Source organism: Trichoplusia ni, chromosome 15 (genome assembly GCF_003590095.1).
Source record: "Trichoplusia ni isolate ovarian cell line Hi5 chromosome 15, tn1, whole genome shotgun sequence".
In the NCBI taxonomy this organism is placed as follows: Eukaryota; Metazoa; Arthropoda; class Insecta; order Lepidoptera; family Noctuidae; genus Trichoplusia; species Trichoplusia ni.
The window spans coordinates 4,102,728-4,123,039 of NC_039492.1; the positions used below are offsets into that span (position 1 = coordinate 4,102,728).

The 20,312-nt window shown below is 40.3% G+C and overlaps 1 protein-coding gene across 2 annotated transcripts in view; it reads right to left on the reverse strand.

Moving 5' to 3' along the window:
- Positions 1–517: 517 nt before the first annotated feature.
- The window catches only part of LOC113501221 (protein Wnt-6-like), a 33,836-nt gene continuing 14,041 nt past the window's right edge, over positions 518–20,312 (reverse strand). For both annotated transcript variants that reach the window (XM_026882293.1, XM_026882292.1), the window contains 5 exons: positions 17,402–17,622; positions 2,101–2,207; positions 1,666–1,869; positions 1,046–1,186; positions 518–874 (listed from right to left, as the gene is read on the reverse strand). In XM_026882293.1, coding sequence (XP_026738094.1) covers positions 554–874; positions 1,046–1,186; positions 1,666–1,869; positions 2,101–2,207; positions 17,402–17,622 — 994 coding nt within the window. In that variant the 3' untranslated portion in view covers positions 518–553. The remainder of the gene's footprint in view (positions 875–1,045; positions 1,187–1,665; positions 1,870–2,100; positions 2,208–17,401; positions 17,623–20,312) is intronic.

Here is a 20,312-nt window from a genome sequence, read left to right on the forward strand (position 1 = left end):
GATATGGTTACACATTTCTACAAGCTCTCTCATCTAATCAAAATGAAAGCGTTCTTAAAAGTCAATCGTTTGTCTAGAAAACTTCAAGAAATTCATAGTCTAAAAAAATACCTAATTTATCAGGAGCTCGTGACTAAGCTATAACCGCTTAAGTGAATCGATCACAGGTTAAGCTACGCTTGACGCGATTGGTCCGTAGATAGGCGGCCATCTTTGTCATAACGAGTTCCTCCGTCTTTCGTTGAATTGTGAGTCCCGGCTGTTATTCCTACATCTTTAAAAGTCTGACATCTAGTCTAACCAAGGGGTATCGTGTTGCCCAGCTAACTGGGTTGAGGAGGTCAGATAGGCAGTCGCTTCTTGTAAAACACTGGTACTTAGCTGAATCCGATTAGAGTGGAAGCCGACCCCAACATAGTTGGGAAAAGGCTAAGCTGATGACCTAATTTATCAGATAAAAGTACGGGAAAGGAGATAAGGAGTTAAAAACAACGAAATATCGTTAAAATAAACCACATTATTATAATAAACATTTATTAGATCATCTATCACATTATAAGCATGTTTGTATGTTTCTTTTAATGTAACATGTTTCACATATTACTTCGCAACACCATTTAAACTGGCAGTTGCAGTTCTCAGTGTCTCTGACTGAGGTTTCTTGGTAACCTCTTCTGCAGCATAATTGATCACAACTGTCGGTTCCCGCTGAGCTCACGTTGCACTGGCGGCCCAGAGTGCCCAGGGAGCCAGTCTTCATGTTAGCCGAGCAGAAGTCCGGAGACTCCTCAGAGTAGATGATGTCTTTCTTGCCAGGTTTCTTGATGCCCGGGCTCTCTGGCATGAAACTGTCGCCGTCGTTGCTGGCGATAACCTATTAAGAAATATAAAGGCCAGGTTAAAACACAACGCCTCGGTTATACTGGTCTAGTCTGTTTCAGCCAGGATGTTGTAATCTGTTCAGAATGTCATGTCACTAGAGATATTGATTGTATTTTTTAATCATGTTACGAAATTGTTTGAATATTTTAATATAGTATCTCACCTTGGCAGCACCTTCAAATCTATCTCGTAGTTTATCGCCAACCTCTCTGAAAGTCGGCATGCGCCACCAGCAAGTCCTAAGTGTGCACGAGCCCGACAGCCCGTGGCACTTGCATTCTATCTTCATGTTGTTCTTGATTGCCTAAGGAATATTAAAACCTCTAATTTATAATAAGAAATGTAATTTTAAGTACTTTCTAGCACTGAAGTCTACAAGATAGTTTCGTCAGTTTAGGGACGGCGGAAAATATGTTAATATTTTTACGTTTCATCGTCGTTATTACGTCGTTTTACGTATTTGTACGTCACGTTTCTTAAGGAAATTATAAAGGAATCAATATTATAGTTAATATTATAAATGTGAAACTACCTTACTGTAATTATAAATTTTTCAGATTAGGTTAATTCTGTAGGCATTGCTGTTCCATTGTCAAAAAAAAAACTTTCGTTATTTAGGTGTTTTACACAAGGTTAAACATCTTTTATGGCTTTGTTTATGATTCCTATTTTTATGAGTATATTATTCCAAAAACATAATTTAAAGTTCCTTAATATACTATCGGATTTATTGTTATGCAAAAAATATTATAGAAGTGAATGTCTAAGAAAATTCTTACTAACCAACCTCCCAGCATTGTGGTTATGTAGTTTTATTAGTGTTTTGATGTCACTCCGCTTTCTATATCGGCTATCCATAAATTCCCTAGATTTCTTGAGACCGAAACGTACGTTGTCACTGCAGCCCCCCCACTGCCACCTTTCTGTAGGCACTTGTGAGGGGGGGAGTGAAACTGATTCACGTCCGCGACGCGGCTTGGGAGCCCCCTGAAAAAAAAGTATGGTCAATACAATAGTGCCACATTTTATGATTTTCAGGCGATTTAACGTTAAACATTTTTACTTTTGGATTGGTGATCTAAATATAATAAAAACAGGTATAAAATGAAGCAATTAATTTAACATTTATTAATCATTGATCAGCCATGAAAACTAGATAATATTAAAACAAATGAACGCTAAATCATAAAACACCTGTAAAGTGGTTTTGAGGCAAACCTTTTCGCAGGAGCATTCGAGCAGGGACCCAGCAGTACACGCTCTTGTGATGGAGTAGGTAACGCCAGCAGCGGTGATCGCATTCACGAAACCCGTCTCTCTTGTATCTGTCAAAAAAAAAACTGAACACTAAAAAATCTCAAATAAATCTCCTATTCCCAAAATTTCTAAAAAAGTCTTCGAACTTGATTGACTTTTAATTTACAACATTTAAAGCTTAAGTTTTAAAATAGAGATTCTTCTTATCGTCTCAATTTGAATCTCATCATTTATGCCATCACAGGCAAAGCCTTAAATCCTCCAAAATGCAAGCTTCTGAACACCCCGGACGGTTCAGCAAGTGTTATGAAAGGTCTGTCTATGGACTAAGACGTTAATTTACACAATCCGAAACCAAGCATTCATTAATGAAAACAAACATTCGATCGTAATAACCGACTTTATCAACATAAACATTACAAACTAATATGACACACATTTCAAAACAATACAAGTCATTTTCGAGTTTGCCAAGTTTTATCATCGTATATATTAGTCTCGGCTGTAGTAGGGCCATAGAAATAAAATGCTAAAGCGCAACACGAAGCAGAACAAAATATGATACAAAGTGAAGTTGTTGACCCAAAAATCAATATTCACACGAGTCATGTAATAAAAGTCGATGAGCTTCGCAAATCGAAGGTTCCATCCATAAAACATCGGGCTGCGATACAATGTGACGTTGTTCACTGATTTTTATGACCAGCATGTTCGATGGATGCACATATTATATAACTTTGGAGCGAGTGTAGATGTATAAGTATTTCTTAATCCTTTTGTTGATTAAAGGCCGGATAGCCGAGTGGTTGAGGCCACTAAGAAAAACCCACTGTGCACGATATTTTGCGGGTTTGCTCTCTGTTTAAGACAAACATTTGCGTGATCCTCGACTGCTAGTCCTGAGTCCAGGTGTCTGTGTTTATGACTTCAAGAAAGCTGTCATGTTTCAGAATTGAATCTGTATTTCAAATTTCATCATTTATTATACGTGTTTCATCCTCCGATATGTCTGACTACATCAAGTGTTATTGCACCCACTCGTTTGTCAATTTCACCATCCGTGTGTCCCACACTAACAGGCCTGGCTATAACAATTAATGGCAGGTCAACCTATGTTGGATGAATATTCAGACGTCATGAATAATGTGAAAATCGCTGCGGCAGACATCCATTGAATATTCGTAGGACATCAACTGAATGCGCAATGTTTTTGTTCAGGTCGTGAACTTACAATAAGATTATTGGGCCCTTTGATAGACTATGTAATGAATGATGAATGCGATTGCATTGTGTTGTGTGATGCAATTTAGTATTCAATGAATAGGGCAGAGTTTATGTACATATCTTATTTAACTGTGGTGTTAATGATTATAACTAATATACAGCTCGACTGGACGGACGAGATGGCGCAAGAGTATCGACACAAGTAGCGTCTTATAGTAAAGGCAGTACGAATTTTCTAGAGGAACGTAGGTATACCGTTCGGTCTCTTGCCATCATCATCATCATCAGCCTATCGAAGTCCACTGCTGGACATAGGCCTCTCCAAGTGCACGCCACTGAGATCGATTTTCGGCTTCTCGCATCCAGCTCCTGCCAGCCGTCTCGCGCAAGTCATCACTCCACCGTGCCTGAGGACGTCCTACACTACGTTTGCCGAGGCGTGGTCTCCACTCTAGAACTCGTTTACCCCAACGGTTATCGGTTCTTCGGCTAATATGGCCAGCCCACTGCCACTTCAGCTTGCTGATTCGGTGGGCTATGTCGATGACTTTGGTTCTCTGACGGATTACCTCATTTCTGATGCGGTCCCTCAGAGAAATACCGAGCATAGCCCTTTCCATAGCCCGCTGAGCGACTTTAAACTTGTGAACCAGCCGTACCGACAGTGTCCACGTTTCGGCTCCGTAAGTCATGACAGGTAGGACGCACTGATTGAAGACTTTTGTCTTTAGGCACTGTGGGATCGACGATGTTAGGACTCGACGTAACTTCCCAAATGCAGTCCAACCCAACTGAATTCTCCTATTCACTTCGTCCTCAAAGTTGTTTCTACCTAACTGCAATGTCTGCCCGAGGTATACATATTTCTGAACAACTTCGAGAACGGCGCCGTGTATCGCAATCGGTTCCGGTAGAACATGTTCATTGAACATGACCTTGGTTTTGTCCAAGTTCATCCGTAGGCCGATGCGTAGAGAAGATTCAGCCAGGCCGTTCAGCATCTGTTGTAGGTCCTGCAGCGTTTCCGCCATGATGACAATATCGTCAGCAAATCGCAAGTGAGAGATGTGTTCGCCATTGATGTTGATGCCGCGTCCTTTCCAGTTCAGCGTCTTGAACATATCCTCCATTGCATTAGTGAACAATTTCGGGGAAATAACATCCCCTTGTCTCACTCCTCGATGCAACGGTATGGGCCTTGTTTGCTGATTCTGTACTTGGACGGACATTGTAGCGGCTTCGTAAAGACATCTCATCACTTGGATGTATCGCCAATCTACTTGACAACGCTGCAGGGACTCCAGAACAGACCAGATTTCCACCGAGTCAAAGGCCTTCTCATAGTCCACAAATGCTAGACACAGGGGCTGATTATACTCTTCGGTCTTCTGTATAATCTGCCGCACTGTGTGGATGTGGTCTATGGTGCCGTATCCGCTCCGAAACCCGGCCTGCTCCGGCGGTTGGAATTCGTCGAGTCTTCGCGCAAGTCGGTTCGTGATCACTCTTGAGAACAGCTTATAGACGTGGCTTAGGAGGGAAATGGGTCGATAGTTCTTCAGCTGGGTTTTGTCTCCCTTTTTGAAGAACAGGACGACAACACTCCTACTCCACGCCTCTGGAGTTCTCCCTTCAAACAGGACGGCATTAAAAAGCTTTTGGAGCTCCCCTAGTAAGGGGTTTCCTCCTGCTTTTAATAGCTCTGTTGTAATGCCATCCTCGCCAGGGGCTTTTCCATTTTTGAGCTGTCTCAGAGCGATCTCGATTTCGCCACTGCTGACTTCTGGCAGGTCTTCGGTGAAATGGCGTGTTAATGTGGCTCTGGGATCCTCATTTCCGGGATCAGGTCGAGATGCATGCGATGCGTATAACCGGCCATAGAAATTTTCCACTTCCGTAAGGACTGCCGGCACCGAAGAGACGACTTCTCCACTTGTTGTGGTCAGCTTCGTCAAGTGGCTTCTTCCAAGAGATTGTACGAACACCTTTGACCCCCGATTCAGCTCAATTGCTCTTTCAATGTCTAGAGTATTGGAGCACCGGAGGTCGCGTCGTACGTGCTTGTTGATCTCTTGGTTTAGAGCCCGCTTAGCTGACGAAGTGACAGGCGGGTTTTCACGTCGTTTCTTCATAAGCCCTAATGTCTCTTCCGAAAGCTTTGATTTCCTGCCCTTACGCTGCATGTTACAGAATCTCGAACCTTCCTCCCTGAGGATCCGAACCACATATTCGTGATTCTGGTTAACGTCTGTTGTGGTTTCCACGGCGGCAAATCGGTTCTCCAAATTTGACTGGAACGTTTCAGATCCTGTCATGGTTTGGAACAGTGTTGGTCGGAGCCTGGCCTTCATCAGACGGAAACGTTCGGCCTTGAAGTTGATATTCAGAGAGCCTCGGACAAGTCGGTGATCGCTCCCGGTATTAAACCTATTGATCACGGAGACGTCTCTGAATATGTGCTTCTTGTTCGTCATGATGAAGTCAATCTCATTTTTAGTCATAGTGTCGGGGCTTTGCCACGTCCACTTCCTTTGAGGCTGCTTTTTGAAAAAGGAGTTCATCAAAAAGAGCCCCTCGCGTTCGAGGAAGTTGACGAGCATTTGCCCCCTATGATTCCTGCTTCCAAATCCATGGGATCCTACTGCCGATTCGCCGCAAATCTGTACTCCCACTTTAGCGTTAAAGTCCCCCATGACAACGGTGTAATGGGTCTTTGTAGTGAAGTGGAGGGCCCTTGATATATCATCAAACATATCCTCCACTTCATCGTCTGAATGTGTCGAGGTCGGTGCGTACACTTGCACGACCTTAAGGCTATACCTGTCGGTGAGCTTTATGATAAGGTACGCTACCCTGTTCGACACACTAGACACCTCCACAACGTTATCAGCTAGGGACTTATTAACCAGAAACCCAACGCCACCTTGAGATTGTTGGTCTCCCTCTCGGAAGTACATTAGGTGACCTGATTCGAGGGTTATGGTGTCCTCCCCCTCTCTTCGAACTTCACATAACCCTAATATGTGCCACCTAATCTTCCCAAGTTCCACCTCGAGTTGCGCCAGATGCGAGTCAAGCCGTAGCGTGCGGCCGTTGTACGTCGCAAGAGTCAGATTTGTTTGGTGGCCTCTCGTAACCCGGAGATTCTTCGCACCCCCTGTCCCGCCGTAACCACGGTCGCCACCGTGACCGGGAATAGCGGGACTGCCGGGAACTAGGGGCCGTGGCTTTTGTGTGCTGCCCATAGAGGTATTTAGCCTACTGCTATCACGCTGGCCAGACGGGTTGATAGAGGGTTTTTTTTTCCGAGTTTTCCTTCTCTCGCACTGGTGTTCGGTGCATTTTGACTCCATTAGTCGACTTCTACGACACCCACTGGAAGAAGGGGTAGCGACATATGTATTCTTTAGCCGTCGCTACACGGCACTCTTGCCATCATCGCGAACCAAACCATTAGGTTCAAATACAGCTAGTAAGTCAACGGCAACAAGAGATCGACGGATAATGTCATTAATTTATTATGAGACAAATAAATAATAAATGCGGACAACATCACATACATTGTTCTGAACCCAAAGTAAGTTGCTAAAGCACTTGTGTTATGGAATTCAGAAACAACGAAGGTACCAGAAACACCCAGACCCGAGACAATGTCGAAATGTGAATTTTTACATTGACCCGACCGGGGATCGAACCCGGGACCTCAGAGCTAGCGACACCTTGAAACCGGTGCGTACGCCACTCGACCACGGAGGTCGTCAGTCATAAAAATATTATTAATTTTCGCGTGACGAGCTCCGCGACCTGCACTACGGCTGCGTGATAGACCGTTGTGTCCGTGTCTGCTGGCCACTTTACCACAGATCAAGTGATGTGCGGAGTGGCAGTGAAGCGATTTTGTCATATTATCAATAGAACATACATTTCCTAATCCACGGTTGGTTTTACTATTCTATACATGATTATTTAGGCAAGTATATTTTTATGGGTGTAGGATTTCATTAAGTAAAATATTTGAACAGTTTCCATGCTCCAATTAAGGGCCAGTAATTCATAACTTATCGATTGCACAATCTTTGCTTGTTACTTTTTTGCATAATGGACATCCCAATGTAAGTAAGTTCTATTTCTCAGTCTGTGTCAACAATCAAAACACAGTTTTTCGTGTAAGGCTACCAAATTACAATTTTTGAACGTTACATTAATGGCAGTAGCCGATACTGTTATTTTTATTAATATGGTAACAATAGCAATACAACTAGCGCCATCTACTTTCCTTATGTAAATGGTTAAGTGAATTAAAAAAAATCGTTCAGTTCGTCGATGTCAACCGTTATTTCATTATTATAGATACGTTATCACCACCATCCACCGCTTGCAAAGTGCTCTAGCTGTGGTGAATAAACGGCGCAACAAAATTCACGTCACGCAAAGGAAAAGAAAATATATTAATTATTAATAGTATTTTTACACATTTCTTGATTTATTTATCTATCTTCTATTTCGGCGTTAGGAGCCGCAAAACTACCGCACTTATTTTACGGTAAAGCTGCGATCAATTTAATATTTAATTCATTTAACTCCAGTTGTTCCCATATCTAGTATAGATAAAATTAGCTAATACAACTCTAACGAATGATTGCTTCAGACATGACAACATGTTAATCATCTAGTTCCGATTGTTGAAGCTTCACGGTACGAAGGCAATAATAATATAATTGCAAACCACATCTCCCATAGAACGACTAAAGGCTATTAGCCATTAGCGAACAAAGAGACCGTTTCTATAGCCTATTATGCCGTACAATATTGTCATTCCGCAATCAGTTTGATGAGATTATTCAGTGAGCGATGAATACTTAATTATGATATGGTTATCGGAGATTTATGATTAGAAATCAGGCTTTGTGATTCTCCTCCTAGTTAAGTTCATTAGGCAAGAACCTTTCAAGTTACAACAATAACGTGCTTAAAGGAAACTGTCCCTGTTGTTGAAGTTAAAGCTATGATTTGGTTTAAAAGAAATGAAAGTAAAATAATGACGTGTCGCAGAATAGAAAGTTTACATTTACCTGATTTCAGCGCTAGGTTTTAGTTCGGCAATAGTATTGTGGCATTCATTAAGTTCAGATTAGATAACCGCGGTGCCTGCGCAATGCGGTGCAGTTGACAGCAGATCGGCATCGGCCGCGCCTATCGATCCCATGCTAATTGGGCCCAGAGCAGGACGAGCCGTATCGTCGCCGCATTCCCGTCCCGCCACCCGTCCCCAGAGATACAGCGAAATTTATTGCACCAACAATTTATATAATTGACGTGCGACAAAAAAGCGAGAGTGCACACCCATCCGATGCAGAATTCAAGCTGTAATTACGCCCCGTCACTCCTTGTCGACGCTCGATTTTCATAGGCATTCTCGATTGAAATTCGACGGACCAAGGATGCGTCCTCTGGAATTATGAGAAGAATGTCAATTTCCAGATATTTCGCTAGTCGTTTAGCAATGGAAAAAAGGTGCGTCGAGGCAGAGGGCTCGCGGGGGTGGACAGCGCGCATGGGAACTGGTCTGCCCCGCGCGGATGCCGTGGACGCCACGGTTTTTCTACAGCAAGTTGCGCTGTCGATAGGGCAGCGCGGTCGCGACACTCGCTCGTCATTATAAATCCGTGGCGGTAAGCTCAGAGCTGGGCATTCCGCGCGCACCGCCCGCGTTATGCGCTGTAATTATCACAAAACGCGGGCCCGACTCGCAAATATGTCGTTGGGAACGGAGGACATGACATTCTCATCACCAAACGTTGCGTTTTTTCAAGTGTCTCCAGCTTCAAAATATGTGCAGCGCCGAACCACTCCCACGACGTCCGTCGCCGATTATATTCGGGTGCCTTGCGTCGTGCGTTTTTGCGTGGTCTGCCACGAGCGGCTACGGAATGTCGGTATTTGTGTCCACTGAATAATTCAGTGAAATTGTCGATCGATCAATAAAACCGATGGAATCAAATTGATTCACACTTGAAGGTTGTATGGCTTCAATATCGCGTGTGTTTTTGCAACTTCAAAATACTTGGAAGTCGTTCCGCCATTCACATCGAGTCAATCAGCCGCACGTGCGTCGTGCTGAGCGCCTCATCATAATGCTGCTATGAGTTCTCTGCTCCTGGATAATTGGGTATCGACTTTGTATGAGTACAACTCTACTAAAGATACGACTGCACAACCTGTTCTTGTAGGAAATGTGTAATTAATATGACTTGGAACTTGTTCTAGAGGCAACATAAGACCTTTTTGCTAGTTAGTGACCATAGATCACTAATGGCTGTCAGGGCTGTCAACTTGATATGACGTTTGATATCTTCACTGACTAAATTTCAATAACATTAATGTAATTAATTACACTGCAATGTTTCTATCGCTAAGTGATGGATATCATGATTATGATACATTACATGACGATGGCGTTAGTTCTGTATGCAGTGCTGTATAACAAAGAGGAGGGTGATGATTCTAAATGATGTTAATTTTGTGGATGATCCGAACCTAAGGCTATGGAAATGATTTGGTGAAACTAGTAAACTACTTGTATAAATAAACTAATAAAACTCATATCTATAAAAAATTCTTGTTTGACTACTCAGAACCCATAATCATGAAGCACCGTATTCGAACTTCAACTTTGATATTTGGGTCTCCACAAAAAGCTTACAGACCTTTTAGCAAGTTATGTTTAAAGGGATAATTACAAGACTAACATATTATCTGAAGTATATAATAAATCGCAAATTACAACATTAATCACTGTTAATAACAACATAAATTATGTTGATATAGAACATTGAATGCCTTGGGGTAACGTCAAACAGCAGATAACGCGAGGAAAGACGTCTCAAGATGATCTCGACTCAGCCCATATGTGAAATTGCTGAGAATTTTGCAATTTTAATTTTATTTATAACGAGAGTATTCAAGTCATGAGTTTATAGCGTAAGTTTCATAATGGTATATATACATATGTAAACTTGTAATTTAATCGTGGATATTGCGAGAGGGTTGTGTTCCTATGTCTTGTATATGATTTTTTTAAATTAACCCAAGGGCTAAGATGCCATCAGCATCATAGCGTTCGTCTTGGGTTAACTCAGGGAAAGTACAGTGTATCAGGGTGCAATAATCAAACAGTTAATATTACATTTTTAATTGTGGAAACCAAATACGAAACGAAATTGTCGTTTACTATCTTTGTTTATCGTTTATTACCCGGTCCCTTTGAGATTATTTCTGAAATAGCCGCGACGAAAATATTTATAACGAAATATAAGTTTAGAAAAGAGTCAATTTTGAGGAGATTTTATGACCTATTCTCCTGCTGACCCGAATGAACGCTTTTTCTTCCTTTTTATACTAAAAATGTTTTTTGGTACATTTTTATCTTAAGTCTATACCCGCTACAACCTATTCCCGATACCGACGCGCAAATCGGCCGGACGTTCCCGCTAGAAACTGATAAACTGAAACTCGCTCTCCGATACAGATCGCAGTCGCATTCGCTCACACACTCACTTTAAATTAACCGTTCACGCACTCCCGTTCAGGAATTTTAGATTTGAGATGGATGCAAGCGGAGATCGGGACACTTGTTGCTCGCATCCGAGGGTTAATAAACAGCTGATTATATTACGCGGCAGACGCTATGTGAATAATTTATTTGTGGTTTATTTTCAATGTGAGAAGGTAATTTAATGTGAAATAGAATATGTGCAGGCTTAAAATGATACTTGAAATATTTTTCTGCACCTTGCTGTTAACGTTTTGTGAGACCTTGGTCTTCCTATCTGTCCATGATTGTAATCATTAGGTACGACATAAAAGTCGCATTTTTCACAATAACTGAGAGTTTACTGAAATAAGTAAGTTTTCAAGTTACGTTCGCTGGCTGTAGGTACTTATCTGAAATAGGTTACACACATATTCCGTGACCTCTCGTCAAAGTACTGATGCATTTTATTCTGCTTTAAATATATTATGATTTGTATCCTTGCAGGTCCATTTCTCGCAAAATTCCTGCACGTAATATTCATCCCCATTTCTTACGGGCTCGAGTGAAACATGCGTCGTGCGGCGCGATGTTTCCTTACCGAGATGTCAAGTATCGTGTGTCGGGCAAACTCTGGTGTCGTAAACATGTATGTCATACTCACTACCTACGTGCGCCAACCGCGGTCCGCTCGTAAAACGATCATAACAACCTTTATTACCATTTAGTACCTTACAAAGATGGAAAGCACAGATTAATGCTGCAAATTGATTAGTCGAGATTCTCACAGATTTCACTTTCTATAAATTCACAGAGATGTGAGCGGACAAAGTAAATCGTCTGCATAAAAAGAGTCCGATAGCTTGTTTAAGCGCGGATCAGCTTAATGCGAAGACAATACATCGAGTTGTCACCGCGACCGCATCGGAATGTTTAAACGAACGCGACCATTTTATCTCATCTGATTAATTCAAATATTTAGCGCAATAAATACGGGTTGGCGGGGGCGCGGCGCGGCAGCGAGGGGTTGCGGGGCGGCCGCTGACGTCCGCGGCTGTCGGCGTGACGGCGGACGGCGCATGCGAGCAATTGCGTCAGTGTCAGCGTGTCACCGGCGGGCCATTGTGGCCGCAATGGCCGATATACGAGCGTGGCGCGCCCGCTGCGCCCGCGCACCTGATTTATCGACGTCCCGCGCTGGCCCGGCCAGGGACGCGCTGTCGCCGCCGAATAAAGCGCATTCTCACGCTACTGAACGCACGCGAACTCACCCGTCTCGTACCCCGTATTTAAATGGAACGATCGTTTCTCATTCCTTTCCCCCAGATATTTTACGTCGGGTAATACGATACGACACTGTCCGGCTCTTTCTGCAGTTTTCGTGTTCGTTTTTTCCCTCGGCCCGCTATTGTTCACTTGTCAATTTCTTTAGCTAATGCGAGTAAGCGTCTCATTATGCGGTGCGGTGCGTCCGCGACGCGCATTGCGTGTTGTGACAGCAACCACCCACCGGAAGGGGCCGAGCGTCATTCAGCCGCGCACAAAACGCGAATACTTTATTCAACGACGTCCGATGGCTAATTTGAATGGATTGTGCCCGTTTAATGGGAATAATTAGCTCTGTTAATGCGCGCGTCGGTCGGCTCGGCGCGGTGGAATATCTCTGTTAGATCGTGTGTGTACTTCGTGCTGTTAACTTTTGTTTTACCAGTTAACGCTTCATTAACGCATGTGGATGCGCTCTAGTCGGCGTTGCGTCACATGAAGGAGGTATTACTTTTGTAGGTGATATGCGGAGGCACGTACAAAACGGTCCGTATCTTGTAATAAGCAGGCGACGCGCGACGCCTTGCAATCAGTCAACTTGTTACGCGTCATAGCCGGCTATAAACGCATTTCTCACGTTGACGGGTGGACATCGACGAACCTGAATACCGCCGCAACAAACGACTTCCCTCATTTTCCCCTCATTAAAATCAAGCGAAAGAACACTTATACACAAAGTTATCTCAGAAACGGTATTATAATTCCTTAAAGGTAAGGTTTTGAAAAAAAGTAAGTTATCGCTGTGGTCTCCAGCGCCTATGTCGTAGTTGGGTATTTCGTTTAATTTGGCAACGGGCGCTGGTGACAAGTGCGGCCTGTCAGAGTGACGGACAGGCCGTCCTCGTGGAAGGGAAAAAATAAAAAGCTATTCGTAGTTATGAGAGAGACAGGTATATTTCTGGACAGTCAAGTAAGAAAGAGAGGTTGGAATGTCAAATGCTCGATTCCTGTGCGTTCCTTAGGTCTTAGTGATGGGGTTGAATCTACCGACAATTTCGTGCTTGAGACGTCGATTACTGGTCGCGAGGCGATGTTTGACTTTCAAATAACTCGGTGGGACTATTGTTTATTCCACCACGAGACAGCGGGCTTACATCCGCTGTATCGGACACTTATAAATATGTAGTCGAGCTTTATTTGGAGCTCTGCTATCGTTTGTCAGACACGTTGAAACTTCTAATAAAACGGGCAGTTTTAGGCTTTTAAGAAAATGTCTTGATACATGATAGACAACTGATGAAATTAATTTTCAAACTTATGTGACAATCACTAAATATTTATACTTTCTAAACAACCTCTTCCCGTAAAAAACAAAACAACATTTATAAATAAGACGGTTTATGATCGCGTAAGTGCTGCGTTTAAGCCAATAATCGATATCGATAAAACTAACGACAGCCGCCCGGATCGTATGCGCATAAGAGTACAGATTAGATACGAAATGCAGTCCGGATATTACACTATAATTAAGAACATTTACGTGTTAGAGGGCGCCAAATTTATCGCTGCCTTTTTTTTTCTTGATATGAAGTCATTCTTGAGTATTTATGTGGGGTTCTCGGGGCATGTGTGAGGTCCTAAAGGTTCAGTAGTCAGGTTATCGTGTGGTAATCTTTACGAGCCTGCAGGGACTCCTTGCTGGGAGCTGTCGACAGTTAATGGCCGCATGAGATTAGTATGGCCCCTCCGAGTTCGATACATTCGGAGGCCGTGTTTGTGGCTTTGTTTATAACTTAATTAGGCTATTTTGTATGAGTGGGAATCGGGCTCGGCGTCGTCTCTAGCGAGATAAGGTGTCGCGGTATTTACGATTTGATATCGTGCTGCCGTTTTATGGTGGACGATGTTTTGATTGACTTTCTTGTTGTTTGGTATAGAGGTCGGCTATCTAACAATTCGGGGACTCAAGTGCCCGCGAAGAATCTTTTAAAAGTCGTTACTATTCGAATTTTAATTGATACTTATGGATGTTGCGTTAGTTTGAATTGTAATATCAAATGTTTGTGTTTGGTTAAATGATTTGTCAATTAAATGAATGACTATATTAAATAAACGTTTTGTCTTTTACTTTAGGTTCTGCCTTGTGATAGCAAAAAGATATTGAGTTCCTTTTTGTTTTTTTTTTAACAAAACAAAAATATTGGCGGATTCCTTAGCGGTCACATTTTCAAATCAAAGTTTGAATCTCGTCCCTATACGCGGTGCACTAATAAAGCCACTACTCAAATAAAATATAAATTATAACGGTACCAATATTAAGTGGGTAAGTGAAACATTATTTAAACGTCCCAACGGTCATCAGAAAGCTGATAAAGAAATTTAAATAAGAATGAAATCCTGTTTTCATTGATAAAGATTTGACAAGGAAAAAAGAAGTGCACAAGGAATGCAACAACCACAGACTTACTAATGAAAGGGACCAATTAACGACGATTATTTTTTTCTCATGAGTACTGTTGATGTATACAGGATGTTCTAAAAAATGTTTTCATGGAATTGCTGGCGGTATTAAGAATTTGACACTTCAGCGCATGTTATTGTTATCTAAAGGTTTTATAGGATGTTGTACTAATTAAACTAAAACTTACCGTTTTTTTTTTTAACTTTTAACGAATAGTTTAAAAAATAAAAATGCTCTGTGGTTTTAATATATAATTAGTAAGCAAAATAAGGTTTCCTTCCCAAAATAAGAGGGTAACCTTTCAATAGTTTTTGGTTTCTTCACATTTTTTGTAATATTGCATGTAATTATCAATTTTCTTAAATTCGAAATCTCGTAACTTGTACATACTATTTCAGATTACTTTAACACTTACGGACTCTTTCAAAGAAAACTAAATATTTTTGTAAATTTTCCTGCTTTCTACTGAGTAATAATTACTAAAAGTAATAAAACTGAACAGTTAAAGACACACCAACCTGTACACATTATTCTTGTCACCAAGTGATAAAAAATCCGGGACTAATTCAGTTCTGTAGGCCGCTGCGCCTGCGCCACCCATCGCTGTTCGCATCAATTTATAGGCTTTTAACCTAATTTGTTGACCGTACACCCCCCCCCCCTCCACCGCCACGCCGCACCCCTCCCCGACCCAACGCCCACGCGTCCAAACTTTGTTTTACTTTTTAATAATTAATTTAGTATTGATGACGTTTCCCCTTATCTCCAAAATGGATTTTAATCCTGGATTTAGAAGCTTGAGAATTCATTAAATAAGATAACGATGATCTCGTTTTGCTAAAAAAAGTTTAACTTTTATGAGAAACAAAAGCACCAAATTAAGCTATCATGCCCAGCAATAAAGTATCTAATTAATGTATTTTACATTAGCAAAATGGCTGTCGATACCCACCGTAGTCGTAAAAACAAGCGTTGACTTTTAATATCCACGAGTATTTTATAGTCACATATGCAATAAACAATTTAGGTGAATTATATTTTTTGGTTAATCTGTCCAAAAAAAGGCGTGGGCAAAGTCGCAGATAAGTTATTGAAGAATCTTATAAAAGCCTCAGGGTGGTATATTTTATAAATATTTTGTGTGCGCCCAAAATTTGACAAATACCACTTAATTTACGCTAATGAATCCGAAATGAATGCATGTTGACGACGAATGGCCCAGCCGTAGTGTTGTCATTCCATCGATACGTGTAGGTGTGGAATTAATGTTCCCGATAACCTTTGGAACTGTATTTTGAAAGTTATTGCTTGCTGACTAAAACTAGAACTAAATTATAAGAAACTATAATAAAAAAAAACATCGTTTGATTTAGTTAGTATCACAAAAATAAAGTCTTTATAAGTTACTTTATACACACAGATATTACTAATTATCTAAAAATATAGTCTCGATTATTCGAATACAATATTAATTAACAAAAAACATCTACGCTAATGTCCTAAAAAAGACATCATAAACTATTTCAAACAAAACAACATCACAAAAGTTAATGAATGCAAATCGTTTGTTTAATCTCCATACTATATCTTTCTTAGATTCCACTTCTCTAGTTTTATACTTGACCTAAGCCAACACTTCGCGACCTACAGGAAAACAAAACAATATCGATATCGTTAAAGGAGCAGCACTAAAACGTCCGTATAGATAAATGGCCGGTCGCATAAAAATCAACTGCTTTAGCCTAATCGAATTAGACCCTGATATTCATCTGTTCGATTTAACACGTTTTGCATTCTTTTGTCCGACTAATAAAGGCAGCAGGTAGCAAAGCTCAACCGAAATCGTGCAATATCTTAAATGTTGATGAACTCATCGCTAAGATAGCCGGTAATATATCTATCGATTGACGATGATTTTGTATCGATTTGATTTTTGTGTTGGACCGTTTTATTGCTTTTGTTTTTTTCATAATGCGCCGCTTTGTGTAGTTTTTTTCTTAATAACAGCGAAAGTGGTTTTGTTATTTTATTATCGTATAACTATTTTGTAGTCTTAATGCTGAACTTTATGCTTTTTGAGTGTATAGAGTTTGAATGTAGCTAACTAATAGAAAAACTGAGAACACAGATTTTTTGACTGCATAGATAGGTTAATGTTTGTCATATTTCGCGATGAAATGCCATAAAATTTTTAGTGGATAAGGCTGAGAGCTAAGCTGCGATTATAAGCTTGTTAAATACAAATAGATTTTATCATTCCAATACCTAAGTTTTCTAACATTTAAATGAAATAAACGAGCCGAGGTCCACAGATTAACGTATTAATTTTTCAAAGCATGTTCTCCGCATAAAGCAGTAGGTTACCACCAGATATTTATTAGTAAAACGTGAGGAACAAAATGACATTTTATAGATACTCCTGCCTTAACCTTTGAGATGTGAAAGTAGACATTTATACATTTCGTAAGTATTATAATATTCAACATGTTTCACATTCACGATCGTCATAAACAATGCTTCTATAGATATAAATTGAGTGTTTTGTATACTTGTCGACTGTCTTAAATATATTTTAATTGAATTGTGGTCTTTGGTTTCAAGCGACTTTTCACTCAGTTGTATACAGCTGTTGAGATCGATTTGGACCACATCGGCTAAAGTCAACAACAAACTGTCCAAGACATATTATAATGCTCTAGAGGGTCTGTAAACACCAGTACACTTTATACCTCTTGGCTTTCACAGCCTTATGATTATTATGAAGGACAGAGCCGACTGACCTCTCATGAGTATCTTCCTCATGCTCCGCCTCTGGGTGGTGCAGTTCCACCGCCTGTTTCTGAACTGGTGCGCGCACTCCGTGGCCCCGAGGGTCACCCCCCGGGTGATCTCCTTCAGTAGGCCAGTCTCGTTCCGGCAGATCTGGGCCAGTCGGCCTCTTGTGCGCCTGTTCTTCTTGCAGATCATGCGAGGGTCCAATATCACTGCGCTGCCAGACGCCCTGGAACAAAACGAATGCTTGAACAATTTTCTCTAACATCACATTTATTCTAGTCTATCACCACTTTTTGACTACTTATGTACTAGGTTCCCTAACCCCTCTCTTATCGTTGGATACAATTTCGTCACTAACAACCATCTATATTCCCCCACATAAACTTCAAAATTTTGCATTCCAATCAACATGTGCCTACAAGTCAAAAAGTTTCATAATCACAAAAATAGTCATAAAATCCGACTCACTCAATACTACTAGTGTTGTACTTCAAACTCTGTATCGATTTACGAGCCGCCACGGTGAGCGTCGACAGGCGAGCGCCAGGTCGCGCCGACAGATCCATTGTTTACTCGATTAGAGTTCATTGTCAGAGTATCGAGTGCGAAGCTAGTTCGAATAAATTTAGACTTGTCTGCTTCCCGGGATCGATCCCCGTAGAAAGTCGATCCCGTTAACAGGTATCAGTAGACGTTAGTAACAATACCATCCGTCTTACCGACACTATGCGATTGGATTTACATTAATTGATTGGAATCAGTCTTCATTATTTCAACATACTAGAATTGTTTACTTTGTACATTTCTCAAATTAACGCCGAAAGTATTTTTGTGTAGGATAAGTGGGTTTAAATAAATCAATTTAATTTTCAGCATTTGTTTGATTTATTTAGACTTCATGTAAGAGTCCGACTAAGACAGTTTTCATTGCTTTGTTAGTGAGCTTTTCAGTCTATATTTTTTTCCTAATCCATGCAAACTAAATTGTTTCAAATATCTTTATTAAAGACATTCATTAACAGTTTCCTATTCTAGTCCCCTTTACCCAGTTTTCACGAAAACGCGTGCGAATTCAATGGATTATGTGCCTTATGAGTCAACATGATAGACTAATATTTACATGGTATCATTATACATTTTTACGTCATCTACATAAATTAGCATCATCTACGTAACATTCCATAACAAACGAATATCGGATAATTACCTACATCCTACAGATGTATGACGCATGTAATATAAAAGGGATGGCAGAAATGTTTTTTTTTAATTCAACGGAGAGAAACTACTGCTGCCTCTTGTTGCAAAGTGAAATGTTCAAATATCACAAACGGTTTCTATCAACTATATATTACAGCCATACTTTCTGGAATATACAATGTTTCAGACAGAAATACAACTTTCTCTAAGAAGCCAATCACTTTAAAATGATGAAGGACTGTCTGACTTAAATATATCATAGCCTAGAAATAAACCTTTTAACCCTTAAAACAATAATTTTGCTAAAAAAAAGATCTGCAAAACAAGTCACATTCTAAGAATAAAAAAGAATTCATAGAAGCTTACATTGAAGAAGTTTTCAATTTAGAAACTGGACATAATGAAGTGACGTAACATGATCATCCGCGCTAGGTGTAGTCAGAATTAATTCTGTATTCAAATTCATGCTACCCGGCCTCGTTACAACTACAGTAAAAATGGGAGTACAACACTAAAAGTCAACATGTGGGTAAGTTACGACCACAACACTCACGTGAATTACAAGTTTACAGTTTACAAAATAATTTTATTAACCCCAGGGATTAGTTGTTTACATCTGTCGAACCGGTGTTTCATAATACTTCATAGAACGATGATAGCGGTGTTCTCGCACTGTCTACGAAGAATTCCAAATATGTTGGCTGTGCTTTTTGGATTCTTGGTTTTTGTTTGGGGTTAAGCGGTATGTTTTTAGGGGAAAGGGCCTTATTGAGCTGATGGGTTGCTTAAGCTACGATTGGAAAAATGTGCATCAATGGTAATGTTCCGTTTTAATAGTGTCTAAGCCTTCTAGAGTTTTTAAGGAAACTTATGGCATTCGGGTGCATTCAGAAGGCGCTTGTATAAAAATTATAAAAAATAGCACACGACCTTTCCTCACGAAACAGAGAAAAAATTGAAATATGTAGGTACCTACCTAAGTGATATGGAAATTAATATTAATTAAAAAAATATGTTGTTTGGTTTCAAAGAAATCAAAGATCTTCTAAATCTTGTACAAGATGAATTAACATTAAAATCCATTCACATAAAGTTAGAAGTTAGAAATTCATCATTACGAACGCTTTTATTAGCTGTATCAATCGCTGCGCAGGAGTGGCGTATCAATACGCGACCGCTGACACACGGCGATGTATGGGGAAGCAACGCACTTTATTTCCCAAGAAACAGATAGGTTGGAAAACCATAGTAATGTGTTCCAAAAGTTTATTAATTTGCTACCTATTATATCATCGTCTTCAAATAGCTCTTGTGTCCGTACTGCTAGACGTAAAGGCTTTTTTGTTATATTTTTTGGTATTTCTCTTTCCAGAAATTATATAGAACATTTGTAAAAAAAATTGCCTACTTAGGTTAAACTTTGTACTTTAGTTTTTTTAAAGACAGTCAATACATAAGAATTATCAATTTTTTTTTATCATTATTTTTAATAAAAATTGATCACATTAATAATAACTCAAAATATGATTATACAGAACCGCAATCGCGCACCTTTTGAGGTTTGACGAAAGTTTATAATATCTTGTAAGATGTAGGATGAAAGAACTGTTCTCAATCTCTCAACTATGTATTAATATAGACCTGTCGATCTTGATAAGCAAGTAATATTAGTAATAGACTTGACTAGACAGTGTTAGTATTACAAAACTTTCAGTC